The 15,256-nt window shown below is 42.0% G+C and overlaps 2 protein-coding genes across 2 annotated transcripts; one reads left to right on the top strand and one right to left on the bottom strand.

Moving 5' to 3' along the window:
* Positions 1-4,160: 4,160 nt before the first annotated feature.
* LOC115726459 lies at positions 4,161-8,604 on the bottom strand. Its single transcript, XM_048273079.1, has 5 exons — positions 7,930-8,604; positions 7,537-7,683; positions 5,273-5,699; positions 5,019-5,139; positions 4,161-4,761 (listed from the first exon to the last, which is right to left on the bottom strand). Exons 1-5 carry the CDS (start codon positions 8,542-8,544, stop codon positions 4,161-4,163), a joined length of 1,911 nt encoding a protein of 636 aa, XP_048129036.1. The 5' UTR covers positions 8,545-8,604.
* A 5,283-nt stretch (positions 8,605-13,887) lies between these two features.
* LOC115726466 (40S ribosomal protein S27-2-like) lies at positions 13,888-15,256 on the top strand. Its single transcript, XM_030656343.2, has 4 exons — positions 13,888-14,041; positions 14,463-14,564; positions 14,794-14,822; positions 14,917-15,256. The coding sequence occupies exons 1-4, from the start codon at positions 14,039-14,041 to the stop codon at positions 15,041-15,043; spliced, it is 261 nt and encodes an 86-aa protein (XP_030512203.1). The 5' UTR covers positions 13,888-14,038; the 3' UTR covers positions 15,044-15,256.

Below are 15,256 nucleotides of genomic sequence, written 5' to 3'. Positions count from 1 at the left end.
CGAACGAGAGCAACGCCTGAACAACGTCCGAGTTCTCTACTCTTTGTCCGTTTCCTGCATCCGACATGCAACGGAATCTCAAGTCTCGCCGGCTGCTGACGAGCATTCTTGCCCGAAGAAACGGTCTCGTCGTTGCCCGGAACTTGCTTTTCGCGATCGCCAGCGTTGTGGATCTGTGCAACCAGATCGTTTGCGATGTTAAGAAAGACGGAGACCCAGCTTTGCTTGAGGCGATCGACCATTCCAGTGCTCCGATTGGGCTTCAGATGAAGAAGTTGAGGACGACAGTAGTTTTCAATGTGAATTGTCCTGAGGGGACTGAAGTTGACGTGAGAGTTTGACGTCTGAATCGCGACGACGCTGCAGATGATCTAGAGCCCGAGACGCGACTGCCGCAAAGCGAGGTTACTCGGCTTTCCTTATGATTTGAAGTGAAATTTCGAGATTTGGTGAGCCGACGCGTGAAACCCGATTAAATTTCAAATGTAACTTAGATAAACAAGTATAGTTGTGTCGATCTCTGGCCGGCCATATGAAATGTTCTGAAAACTTTCCCATTAAGATTGAGAAAAGACATCAAAGGTGTTTAAATGGCTTTAAACGTTTACATTAATGTACTTTTTTTAAGACGAGTATTAGTATGTTAGATGGATTTAAAAGCTCTTCTTAGGAATTGTGAATTGATTTTCCACTTGTTGTTGAAGAGGATGATGTACCAATTTCTTTCTTCTTGGGAAGATAAATTAACCTCGTACAGCTTGTAGAGATTCGCTTATTTCACAAAGACGCATCAAAGTACAATCGGCGGCCGATCGCTGAATTTCGTATCAACATCGGTGATGAGCATACGTCAAAATTTCTCTCTGTAATAATTGCGACTTTGCCAAAAGGCAGTGCATGCCTAGCTTCCACATCCCCAACACCATCACCGTATAGGGACAACAACAATCACAACAACAGGTTGAAAAAACGCAAATAACGCCTTGTAAATCTCAAATATATTTCTAAATCGGAATAGAAAAACATTCAAATCTAAATCCAGCTCTAAATCGGGATAGAAAACCTACAAAATAAAAATGAAATGATCACAAAATAATTTTTAGATAAGCCGATTGCAAAAGCAGTTAAGCACCGAGATCGAAGCGAGCCAGCGAATAGATCTAGAATAGCAAATTCTTTCGAGATGTTCGTACTTTGAACTTTCAAATTCACTGAATAAAAATCTCCAGGTAAAGAAAGTCAACGAGATCGTCCACGAAATCAACGAAGAAAACTTACAAAAGATGAGGATATAGAGATATGAAAACAAAGCCCCTTCAGAAGAGGGAGTGGCGGCGCTTTTTTTGGGAGAAGAGAAACCCTAGCTGATGGAGGAGGCAGGGCGGCTCTTTGAGCTAGAAGATTACGAAGTAAAATTTCAAATTATTGTCGTGATTGATTGCTCTCCTCCATTTGCGTCGGATACCATTAAGCAATTTCTGTCCTCTTTGGACAAAATAAAAAATAAAAAATCGGTCCTCTTGAATTTTTCCTTGCACAAAAATAATAAAATGAAAGGTGAGTAAATTGTGTATATGCCTATAAAAATTACAACATTCAATCGTTGAGTAAATTCCTATAAAATTGTGCTCGAAATCGAAATCCAAAAGTTCACAATCATAAAGTCCGATGTATAATTAATGTTTGCTCATATTACGACTATTTGTTAAACTCACGCTAGTGGAAAATAGAGAATAAGTTCAGAAGAAGATAAACATGAATGAAATATTGAGATATGACAGATGTGGAAGAAGCGGTTAGGGTGAAAAAAAAAATATGTTTACGAGGGACACAAGGTAGCTTTGTCATTTACTAAAAAACCAAACAAAAAGGTGGAAAAAAGAGAGTAAGAAAACCACAACTTCAATTATGAGACCTGCAGGTGATAACATAGTCAAGTCAAGGTGGTACATCACTTAGGGCGCGCATGGTAACACTTCTGCTTCTGAAACACCATCAGAAGCAGAAGTTGATTTTTCAACTTCTCCATCAAAAGGAGAAGTTGATTTTTCAACTTCTCCATCAAAAGTTGATTTCTCATAAAAAAAGACGTTTGATAAAATTTCTACTTCTAAAATTTTTACTTTTAATAAAATACCGGCGGCGGGTGGCGGCGGGCGGCGGCGACCGGCGGCGGGCGGCGACCGGCGGCGGGCGGCGGGCGGCGACCGGCGGCGGGCGGCGGGCGGCGCCACCGGCGGGCGGGCGGCGACCGGCGGCGGCGGCCGGGCGACCGGCGCGACGGCGGCGGCGGCGGCCGGCGGGGGACCAACGGGCGGGCATTGGTCGGCGGAGTCGAAGAAGTGATTTACGGCGAGAAGCTAAAATTTTTAGCTTCTCAAAGTTGGCCAAAAATCCAACCAGAAGTAGAAATCTCTTTCAGAAGTAGAAATTCCTACCATAAGTCAATATTTTTACCAAACGGATTTCGGTTTCAGAAGCGCTTTTGAAGTGTCTTTACCAAACGGATTTCAGCTTCGGAAGCACTTCTGAAGCAGAAATTCAGCTTCTGAAGTGTTATCATGCGCGCCCTTAGTCTCTTTAATTATGAATCACTGTACACGCAACAACAAAATCGCACCTTATACTCTTTGTCGCATGACCTGAACTCCACAGATTATAATATGAATATGATCATGAACCGTGTGAAATTTTGTTTGCAATAGCAAAACCTTAATCTTTTCATGGTTATAAAACTGTCGGTTAAAAGAATGCGGACCGGTCTCTGCCGAGGTAGATTTCATGTTGGTAGAATTAATGAGATCAAGGTTTGAACAAAACACAAGCTCTTTCCTTTTGTCCGTTCCCTGCATCTGACATGCATAGAATCTTTTAAGTCTCGCCAGCCACCGATGGGATTCTTGCCCAGAAAACAGTTTAGGATCCTCGTGATTGCACGAAGCAACAACCCTCTCGATCGCCGGTGCTGTGGACTTATCGTTTTTGATCATCATATGGTCTTCTTAGGAAAGACAGAGACCCAAAATAGTTTAAGGAGATTTGACTGTTTCCTGTGCTCGGGTTGCGCTTTTGCTTCATCTGCTGGAATGTTTTGAATATGATATTCGTTTCGACTTGTATTGCTGAGCAGGGACTGAAGTCGACGGGAGTTTGATATGTGGATGGCGACGAGATGATCGAGAACCCGAGCCGCAATTATGGCTTACAGGTCCATGTGAATCGACAGTGAAGCTTGGTTAAACTTCAAACACGACCTAAAAAACCGGTAAATTAGAGAAAAAGAAAACCATCAGCTTAAACAGCATAGCCCAATCCAAATATATAAATCGATCGCTTTCATTTTTTTTGGAAAAAATAACACAAATAATTCATGAACTTTGACCCAATGTGCAATGTGATCTCTAAACTTTAACCCAATATACAATTTGATCCAAGTACTTTCAATTTGTTCGACATGATCCCGAACTTTGGTACATATTCAATTTAATCCATAAACTTTATGAAAATGTCTGATGCCGTGCTGTTCAGGGCCTATATTGAACATTAAACCTAAATTCAAAGACCACATTACACATTGGGCTAAAGTTCGGAGATAATACGTGTCATTGTCCCTTGTTTTTGCTATCTCCTCCATCATTTGCATAACTAAGTAAGATCTCTAACTATTCACAGAAAAAGAAAGCCACGCCATTGAACACTTTCTAGTATAACCTAATATCCACTCATTATCATATGAATACGATCATGAACTTTGTAATATACTTGTTCAATTTACGCACGATCTTAGATTACCACGAATCACTTTACCTGCTAAAGAACAGTTCGCCTTGCAACTAATCCAAGGCACGCCTTCAGTCGATAGAAGAAACCAGGTCCTGCAACATCAAAATCAGTAATAGCACAGAGGCTCAGTGTAATGCTTCAAGGAGAGAGAGAGAGAGACTAAGAGAGAGATGAGTTATAACTAACAAGCTGTTCCAGTTTAACAAAGAAACAGAGTCTGATGTCCACATTTCATGCTCACAGAACTGACATAGAGTCATACTAGGTTCACTCACACATGTTAAAACTAGTTTTTACATACATACATAGAGGACGAAAGACGGGACGAAATTGGCACAAGCGCACAGTTAAACTCGGGACATGCAGATTGCAGTAGTTTAAGGTTGGTGTGTTACCAGGCATGGTCTTTTTCGAAGATTACTGCGGAGTTGGAGCCTCGCCTTCTCCAAGGCAGCCCTTGCGGCGCACCTCTCCATTTCTCTACGTTGCACCGCCAGAGAAGCTTCCTCCATGCCGCTCTTGGCCTCCTCCATCTCTCGAGTTATCTCGGCGAGCCGTCCCTGGAGCTCCGCATGCTCCACCTCACACCCGTGCAGCTCTGCCTCAATCCTGAGCAGTGTCTCCTTCGCACGACAGTAATCTTCCCGGAGACGGGTGATTCGTCCATCGCAAGCAGCACATGCATCTGATGTCACTGAATGTTTCTCGGAGATGTCATAAAACCTCCTCTTTGCACGATCGCAGTGCTCCCGGATTGCAGGTTCATTGGTGGGACGTTCGACTTCAGCAAGCCGGGAAGCACAGTGGAGGCACTCCTTCACCTGCTCTTTGAATTGGCTACTGTCAACGGGGAGAAAATCGAGGTGATCTCTAGCCTCCTGTTCCAGACGCCCATGATCAAGCGAATTTTTCTCGAAGAGATCAATGACATCTTTAAAAACAAACTTTGCTATCTGATTTAACACCAACACTTTCCCTCTGCTCCAATGGTTCGACGCCAATTCAGGAAGACTTTCGAATCTGGAAACTTCGCTTCTTGTTTCAGACACACTCTGCCAAGAAGCTGTTGCGGGTGGAAAACTGGAAGTTTTGATGGTCGGGTGGAAAACTTTGCCGGACGCTGCTGATGTCCATATATTACAATCCGAGACTGGCCAACATAAATAGAGGTTAATACGGAAGAGAGAGAGGTTTTGTATTTGGGGGGGTGTTGGGGGGAGGAGGGGCGGCTAGACAGAGTGAAATTACCACAGAAGGAAGGTGTTGGAGATGGATCAGCTAAGCTTGGACAAGGAGGGAGAGCAAGATGCCCGCACCAGCTTATACCTAGACGGTCGAATACCATATCAACAATATCTGCCACCCAAAGAGCAAATACTTTTAAAAATTTCCGACAATACTACAATACCAGATGATCAACTACTCATTACTGACAAAAAAAAGTGCCTCCAGTGAGGGAAAACCCCCCCGAAGATGACTCATAGGATACCTCTACTTCCAGCAAGTATGCCACCAGCAGCTGATATCTGCCTCGAGTGTTCTTGCTGTCTGAGACAAACTGCCGCTGGAGATGTTACACAGGAAACAAGCTGCATTTGCTCTGTCGTAGACTCCCCCAAATCCACGTCCTCCGTAGCTAACTCTTGAGAATCCAAATCGGCCTCGGGAATGAAACTTTCACCCTCCAAAACCCTCACATCACGTTCTGGTGCAGAGAATCTGCAAATAACTTCTTGAATCTGTCCACTATCCATCATCGATAATGGATCCTCCTCGTAATCTTCACCAGCATCCACCATTGCTGACTCAATTTCCATGAGTTCTGTTGGTGCAACAATAGAAGTCGCAGCATCTCTTGAGGCCATATTTTCTGCAGGAGAATTTGCCCATTGAAAGAATGTACACGCTCCGTGTCCCTGTGTGAGCCAACACAAGTTAAAAAAACAACAACCAAAAGTGCAATCTTGTGAGTACCAGATGATTAGAACCAATGAGTACAAGGGAAGAAATGAGATTGGCACCTTGCAAACTTGCATAATATCAAAAGCGGGCAATTTCTACGCAACCTGCAGAGACTTGGAAGATTTGCTACACTTCTAACAATTCATTAATCTTAACGGACAAGGAAAAATTTACACGATCACCCATTGCCATTCTCCTTAACTGCATTTCGCCAGGCCTATTAGAGGATGCCTCGGAAGTTAGACATGACGAATAAGATGCAACAATGAATTCTTGTATGTCATAATGCTGCCCAAATTGTCTTAGAAATTCGATAACAGTGTTAGGGACAACAAAGCTTCGATGTTTCACACACAATCTATGAAAAAGTCACAATGGACCGAAAAACCACCAAAACTGCAGCTTTGATTGGGCTTCATATACATAATTGCTATCTCAAACTAAAAGCAGAAAAAACTTCAGCTATAAAAGCTACCAGCTCAAGCGATCAGCCCCAGCTGCAATCCCCAACTGTTGGTTAGCAACTTGTTGGTACCAGCCAATAAGAAAATGGTACAATCTGAAAATAACTGTTCGTTGAATACAATAGGATTCAGCATACTTCACCACTTATTCATCTGGCCACTTATTGGTGGGAAAGGGAGCATTTAAAAACCTACAGGTCCTAAAAATTACTACTGCGAGAGCAACGCCGGGGGAGGCATAGGTGAGCAATGATAGTTGCAAAGCCACACAGCCAGCAGGACTGTCAACAACTTCTAACTGGAAACCAAGGCAAACAATTCAAAAGCTCACTGCTCACATGTTCAATGAGATCCTTCATCAAAATCACAATATGGTGATGGTGCAATAAGCTCATATAGTTTGCTTTCATCAGGTGATTTCCAATTTGGTATTGATGCAAGGGCATGAGGAGACTCCATATGCACTTAACCTGTACTAATAGACTCCATATTCTCTTCAGACTGAGGGAGACAATCCACAATTCTGGAGGATCTACCACAACTATCAGCAGGAAAACTCGCAACAGTGAACACTAATTACGCCCAAATATTGGAACAGAGTGACCCTTTCTCCCCCTTTCTAACTGCAAAAATTTCATTCTTCTCACTAATAAGGCAACAGTGGCAAGTCCTATTAAAGGAACTATGAAACAGAGAGATATAACCAACTATGAGATCACGCATGCAGAGTAACCAATTTGAAATCAACCAAGCTAGAGATCATATCAAACAAAGCTGCTCCATCAAGGGTGCGTTTTTTCGTGAAATATTGACAATTAGGAAAACAATTTTCTAAAAACGATCGCTTGTGTTACTCATGATATGAATTAACAAATATTTTCATCGTGAATGCAAATATATAGTATAGAATTCAAAGCCCCTTGCTATTATTACTTAATATTCCTATTTCATATGGCTGAGGGTATAGTCTCTTTTTTTTTTTTTACCGAAATTTTTGAAGTAACGTAGATCACATTTAGAAAATAAAATATTTTCCAAATGATTGATTTTTCTCGAAACAACCTGAGATGATCACAAATCTTACGTTCTCCCTCATTTACGCCCAAAAGAGAGAAAACTTCAATCTCAAGCCAAACTCATCAAAATCTTCTGACAGAAATGAATGAACCTCTAACTGCACACCCCTCTTCAGTTACTTCAGAGACAACATAAAGATAACTACCATGTTTTTTTTTTTTTTTTTTGTGGTCACTTAACTACCATGTTCAGGCCAAGCCATTCGGCACTCGACGAAAATGAAGATTGTCAAAAAAGGAAGAAATCGAACCTTTTTGATACGGCAAGAAAAATATTCTCTACCCTTATGTGGAGGATCCTCAAAAATGTTGATGCTGCATCTCCCGGCACCACAGGGACACATCGGAGCGCTGTACTTGTCGCACCACGCAAAGAAACGACACCCACCAGCACCGTTCTGCAGACAAAATCACCACCGAAAAAAAAAATTCAAAATCAGAGGAAATTAGAACGAGATGCAGGAAAAAAAAAATACCCAAAAGGAAAAGGAGTTAGCTTTGCACAAAAAAAAAAAAAAAATAGAGAAAAGAAAGATACAGAAAGTCGAAGAACCATTGAAACAGGAAAGAATGGACTTTTGAAGAAATGCAGGACAAATGAAAAAGAGCTCAAATTTTGTCTTGAAAGGTGAGATTGGACTAACGGGGGATCTATCGGGGCATCTGTAGAACTTCCTATCCGGGTTCCGCAGGGTACGGGAGGTGCAGACGTAACATGCGCCGGCGCCACACGGGCACCGGAAAACCGGCACGTCGGCGGAGCGGGTCGAGGAGGAGGAGGCGGCGGCGGCGGACGGCTGCGATCTGGCGGGGGACTTGTCGGGGCAGTCTTTCGTCCAGTGGCCCTGTTTGTTACAGGAGAAGCAGACGCCGTTCCTCATCCCCTGAGACAGAGCTGCGTTGTGCCGATCAAGAGAAGGAGGCGTCGCCGAGGAGGAGGCAGCGGACGGCTGCGATCTGGCGGGGGACTTGTCGGGGCAGTCTTTCGTCCAGTGGCCCTGTTTGTTACAGGAGAAGCAGACGTCGTTCCTCATCCTCTGAGACAGAGCTTCGTTGTGCCGATCAAGAGAAGGAGGGGTCGCGGAGGAGGAGGCGGCGGCGGACGGCTGCGATCTGGCGGGGGACTTGTCGGGGCAGTCTTTCATCCAGTGGCCCTGTTTGTTACAGGAGAAGCAGATGTCGTTCCTCATCCTCTGAGACAGAGCTTCGTTGTGCCGACCAAGAGAAGGAGGGGTCGCTGGGGAGACCGGGTGCTCCATTGTTGCCGCTCTCGTTCGCTGCGTGTGGCTGTGTTGCTCTTGGTGCTGGTGAAGTGATGGTGGTCGTTTGGCCAAAGAAAAAAAGTGACGGTTGTCGGGACGGTGTTGATGAGTGACGGTGTTCAGTTTGTGAAATGCTGAGGACAGCGAAGAAAAAGGAGAAAGGAGGGGAAGTGCCCGTTCGCTAAAAACGACACTGTCCGGAGCAGTCTTCTCTAAGGGGGTTTCCCTTTGGCAGGGACAAGCATGCGAAAGGCCGCCCGTGTGAGATTGCAATTTTTCTTTAATAAGAAAAATCATCAAAAATTTGAAACTACACTTATTTTGACATATTTACTTCACTTTTTTTTTTTAAATTCCAAAGAAACATATAAAGTATCCTCATTTTGTTTTCAAATAACGACCTAAAATGACCATGATTATTTTGCATAATGGCATGACATCATTGGCCGATTAAATATTTCGACCGATCAAGGGCATTTTCATCAAAAGTAAATTTTAACTTAAATTTTAGATTAAAAACTAAAAAAGCTAAAAAAAATTAAAAAAATATATATATAAAGATACAAGATGGAGATTGCGACGTCCCGAAATTTAGATGACTATAAAGAAATTATAAATTTTAACGTAGAAAATAAAATTTAATTTTGGAAAACTTAGAAGTCGATAATTAGTTATTCTGAAACGTTTGTTAGAAAAAGTCAAATTAAATAGTCAAATTTTTACTCGTAGTATCGAGACTCGTCGCATGTAAAATTTAATTTTGTCCGAACTCTAAATGTCAAAATACCATTTTTGCTCTAAGTCTATCGAGCCAAATGATCATCCGATATCCATTTGTAAAATTACATTTTCGCCCCTAGGAATTATGGATATAAGAAGAATTTAGTTAGGAGATTTTTTTTTTAAATCTCGTGAGCCCCACTTAGTTTTATTTCAACCAAATTATTCCCTCCCCCCCAAATCTGCCGAATCCTCTCCCTTCATCCCCACTTTTCTTCGGTTGGTTCCCACACTCCATGATGTCGTGTAAGTATGACATCAGCCTTTAGAAAACATTGCCCCCAAGTTTCCCTTACCTTTTTCCCATCTCATTTTCTCTTTCTGCAGACCCCAGACGCGACCCCACCTCTTTCTTTCCTCCCCTCTCTTTCTTCGTCTTCTTCCCCTTCCTTTTTCGCTTCTGCTTCCTCTTCTTTTTTGTTTTCCCTCGCGCGAACAGCTCCCCTCCACCCGACGACGCACCACCCTCATCGGCCACAGCTCGCCTCCGCCTCCCATCACCACCCAGCCACTTGTTCGGCCGCTCAACCACACGCCAGCTTCCACCCCAACCCCGTCGCACCACCTCAGAATCGTCGGGAAACCTTGGGCCAAGGGCCAAAGCCCCCGTCCGCGACACCACACACCCGGACGCCCCCATGCCGTGAACAGTACTTACCCGAGCCCCGAGGCCCTTGTTTTGCTACCCCGACGTCGACTCGTCGCTATTTCATTGTCCGAAGCCGTTATCCAGCCGCAAGCCTTTAGTCCCGAGCTTTGGCGGACCCGCGACCCTTGCCCCCACATTTCGCCGCCTGCATTAGCCGACCCAACGCCAAGCCAACTCGGACACGTCATTTGTAACCTCCGCAGTTATCATTGGTCGCCGCGAACTTGAACCGACTCAAACCGATGCTTGAAACCATGACGTCACGTTAACTCGAGAACCCAACCCGACATTGAACGCGGGAGTTGTGAGTTAACCCCTAAATTATGAATAGAGCGTTAACTGCGTGTAAAGATTAGTTTTATTATCGTTACTTGTTAATTAGAATATTTAGCTGAGTCGGATAATTTAATTATCTGCGATCAAATTATTTGTCTGAAATCGAGCTTACTAAATATTTTAGTAATATTAACTAGAATCTAGATTAATTAATCGAATCGAATTAATTAAATATGGCCTGGATAGATAAATTAATTATTAACTTATTTACTAGATAATTGTTATTAGGTAATTACTGCATTTTTATTGGGTGATTATCTGATGACTGTGAAAAATCATGACTAATGTACATTTGATGATTTATTATCCCGTATATAAATGCAAAGTTTAGTGGATAATATACGTGTATATGTGATCGCATGTGAATCAGAGTTTTGAACTTAAAAATGGCTTTGAGCCAAGTTTTGAGCATGACTATTTGTGGATTTATTGAATTAAATGTAAAGATATAAATTGGTCGATTGACCGTCGTGCTTGTGCAATCACATAATAGATACTGTCTTCTCGGGTACGTGAGGACGAAGCCGACCCTCGGGTATGAGAGTTTGAACCTGGCAAGTTTGTGTCGAGGGTACTTGGAACCACACGATTTATTAAATGTCGATCGCAGCTTGTGACGGGTCGATGTTCCTTACATGAATGCCCGATTGTTAGTCTATGCCAATGATACTTGAAACTACATGACTTGTCGAAAGAATGGGACAAAGCCCGATTTTGCCGGAAGAACGTGGTTTTGCTAGACCGAGAACGGCCATTAATAACTGGAACACGTGTGGTGCATTGCGTATGCGAATTGTGATGAATATTATAGTTATTTGCCTTGACTGATGCAAATGATTGCATGTATATATAAACTGTTCAAGTATGGGCCAAGGTGCGGTAAAATTGCATGTGATTTGTCGTCAGATGCGATATCATGCTTGATCATGTGGTAATTATAATGTGATGCAAGTTGCACGCTATAGATCTTCCATCGACGTTGTTTTTCATGTATAGGATGCCTTGAGCGAGTTAATGTCCTATCCGGACTTATGCGTTGACTCACGGATATTTTATATCTCACCCATTATTGTTAACTATTTTTCGGGCCTTTAGCTGTGGAAAACTAGAAGTGGACGTGGTTTCTTTTTTTGTAGCATGGAATAGTGTTAACCCACAACCCCGAACCGATATTGTGGGGGATCAGAGAAAGTGGCCCCGAGGTAGGACTTGTATGTACGTACTTCACGGGGTTAACGGTAAATAAATACAAATGATCGTTGCTATTGTTGATTGATGTGATTGTTTGTTTGACATCTTGCTTTTTTATCCATGTATATTTTATAATTATTTGGGAATTACACGTTCCGCAAGCTTTTAATAATAATATAAAAATAATAGGTCAATGACGTGCCGGGGACGTCGTTCTTTTTTATCCGAGGCGTTTTGGTAGGGTTGTTGCGGGCTCGGGAATCGGGACGTGACGCAGGCTTAACCCTCTCGCCTGTGGTCGTTGCCACATTGCCGATGGGGCAACGGCGACGATGACCACATGGGCCGTCGGCGCCTTGGCAATGACACTTGCCGACCAAAGACGAGGGTTGCTGGCCTCACAAGAGCCAGGAGAGGGCTGTCGCCCCACCGACGTTGAGTGGCAACCATGAGCATGGGCCTAAGTGATTTTTTTCTTTTAAAGTTTTAGCCTTTTAGAAAAAAAAAGGAAAAATTAAAATTAAAAAAAAAATCAAAATAAATGACGTAAACGCTCTTCACCTGTTAGTGAGGTTATGCTTTTTTTTTTTTTTTTAGACTGAGATGACCAATTCAAACCCTTATTTGAGAAAATAATAACACCTCAAGTCTTTATTTAAAACAATATCAACTTCCTGTCATTATTTGAGAAAATGAAAGTATTTCAGAACGTTTTTTTTCATATTTTTTGTGGCACTAAAAACCCCACACTTGAATCAAAGTAACACGTTTACCCTCCTTCGTTAGGGTGACAGTAATTTAAAAAAGGTAAAATTCAAGTTACTGTTCATTGCGAGTTATTGTTCATCGTCCTTGAATTTCCTGTTCATCATCTTCAACCTCTCGATTGCTTAGCTAGACGATGGTAGATAGCAACGGGTGAGCACCAGTGCAGCTTTGGTCGAGTAAGAGGTTGACAATATGCAATAACTTGGAAGATGATGAACAGTAACTTGCAATGAACAATAACTTGGACTTTAGTTTTAGTTTTTCATTTTTGTGATGCGGCGCCACATAGCCAAAAATTTTAACGATGATCTTTAACGAAATCCTAACGAAAGATAAATATATTATAATGGACATAGTTTAAAACTTTTGGTGCTGTTTTGTAAGAATTATAAAGTGTAGAAATCTTTCGTTTGTGCCCATCCCTAGTTCTTAATGCTTAAGATTGTTGTGTTGCGCATATCAAATTTCGAAGAGTTCCGATTTTCCCCTAATAAAGTAATGACACGAAAAATAGAGATTTATCAAATTTTTTTGTTTCTTTGACCTTTTATTTTTTGGATAAAAAAGGAACATTAGAATCTAATTTGCGTCACGCGCGCATTTGATTGATCTTTATGCATCGATTCATATTATTTTCGTAAAATTTACTTCGAAAGTAGAAATATAACTTGTGAAACACTTAACACGGTTATGAATTTCATGATGGTTCTTGAAATAGATTAGACTAAAGAAATTCTCATGTCATTGCATTTTTGTTTGATTCTCTTAATGGAAAAGTAGTAATTGACTTTTCCACGCACATATAGGAAATGAAAACTATTTACTATAAGTGGCGCAACCTCATTGCTTTGCGGAGAAACTGAAAACAGAGATCCTAAATTGAGAAAAAAACATTTTCTTCTGTCAAGGGAAAATTAGATATAAAAGCACTGTCCAAATTAAAACATTTAGCAACATATGAACGGATGGTGGGCTGAAAGTTTAATGCACTTTCGTAAAACTTTGAAAAATATAAGTAAAAAGAGAGAGAGAGGAATTTATAAATTTTTATTTTTAACTCGAGTTAGAACCCAAAAACATATTTATTCTTTCATCAAAAGAAAAAAAAATTAGGAATATTCTAAAACAACAGCACAAATAATAACAACATTGTGAGATGTTCATATATCATTATACATGACAAATCACACGTTGTGTCCGTATAATTATATGTATTTTATGAACGTTCAAATTAGTAGTTGCTATATGATCTTGCAATTAGAAATTAAAAACTGTGGTGAGCGAGTTGAATTTTCTAATTTACTTATACTAATCACTAACTTCGCACACGCAATAACAACATTTGAGCATCGAGGATTGAAAGAATAAGTGAGAAAATTTCGGGTAATGCATATATCGCGAAGCCTTGGCGGATCCTGTGGGCCAAGAAAGTTCCCGAGGCTTTGTGCGAAAATTGGGCCCACGAGCCTCACCTTTCGGGCTATTGAAGGTAGGCCCATTTTAAGTGAGGCCGGGTCCAAAATCCGGCCCATAGTGCCTTCCAGTGACTCGGGCGAGTTGAAAGGGGAGTTTCGCGAAAGATCTTATTGGGGTCCCGATCACACGCTTTGCCAATCTGACGGCCCAGATCGCACGCCCCTCTTTCTATATAAACGCGCCTCTTGCCAGATCGTCTTCTCTCTTTGCTCCGCCGCGACAGCGCTGCTAGGGTTTTCCTATCGTTTCTGTTGCTTCCTCGGCCGCTACCGCCCACGAACATCCTTCAAGATGGTAAAGCTCCGACTCTTCACTTCTATTTGAGTTTGTTTCCCCATTTCGTTCATGAATGCGTTCTTCACCTTCGTTGTTTTTCCCTCGTGCCTTCGATGTCTTCTTGTGTTTTGGTAATAGCTGCACCGCATATGTTAGGCATTAAGCTGCGAAAAAAAGCTCGTGGTACTTGTTTTGGATTTGCTTTAGGTCGTGGGTTGAAGCAAGTAGGGTGTTTGTGTTTTGTTTTCCGTTCGTTTGATTGAGATGAGCGGACGTGAATGGAAATTGAGCGCTGTTGTCTTCATCGCTTTTGGTGGTTACGGTATTCGGCTGTGGCCTTGAGACGGAGCTGGAGCTTGATTTGCGTGTGTTGAGCTGGATCTTCATGTTGGAGTTCGCGCTGACTTTTAGTTCCTTTCGTTTCGGCCATGTGAAATAGGTTCTCCAGAACGATTTTGATTTGCTGAATCCGCCAGCGGAGCTTGAGAAGAGGAAGCATAAGCTCAAGCGTCTCGTGCAGTCGCCTAATTCTTTCTTCATGGTATGCCCCTGGTGTTGTGAATTTCACACGCACTACTTTTTTGTAGTTACTAGTTTAACCATGATTGTGGTGATTTGTTATTTGACATTTCAGAGAATGATTGTGCTGGCTATATGGAAGTTCTTAATACTCTAATCTGATTATCTGTAGTCCCCCTCTGTATTACCTTGCGATATATTTGGAATCGTGGCTAGTTTGTCTAATTAATCGATTTATTCCTGGGTTATAGGATGTGAAGTGCCAAGGATGCTTCAACATGTGAGTATTCTCAATTGTAATTCTGATATTTGAAGTTTGTTTCTTTTGTGGCGAGTGAGTGTTAATTTTGTGTCTCCGATGTGTTGAAATGCAGAACGACTGTCTTTAGCCATTCACAAACCGTGGTGGTTTGCGGTAACTGCCAGACAGTTCTGTGCCAACCGACTGGAGGGCGCGCTAGACTCACTGAGGGTTGCTCTTTTAGGAGGAAGGGTGATTGAGAAATGATCAGATCCAATTTTCGATGGCCTACTGTGTGTTGAAGAGCTGCGAAGTTTAGTTTTAGGGGAAAATTTTAAGTTTCATATCTTCTGTTTAAGTTTCATTTTTGGGGGGATCTGCCAATCCTCAGTAACATTGCCCTGTGCTGCATATTTTGTTCCTTCATATATGTGGATGATGGATCTTTCTTATACTGTTTTTCATGCAGTGAA

This window comes from Rhodamnia argentea, chromosome 11 (assembly GCF_020921035.1).
Source record: "Rhodamnia argentea isolate NSW1041297 chromosome 11, ASM2092103v1, whole genome shotgun sequence".
NCBI classification, from domain to species: domain Eukaryota; kingdom Viridiplantae; phylum Streptophyta; class Magnoliopsida; order Myrtales; family Myrtaceae; genus Rhodamnia; species Rhodamnia argentea.
This window is presented reverse-complemented; position numbering and strand designations above follow the sequence as displayed.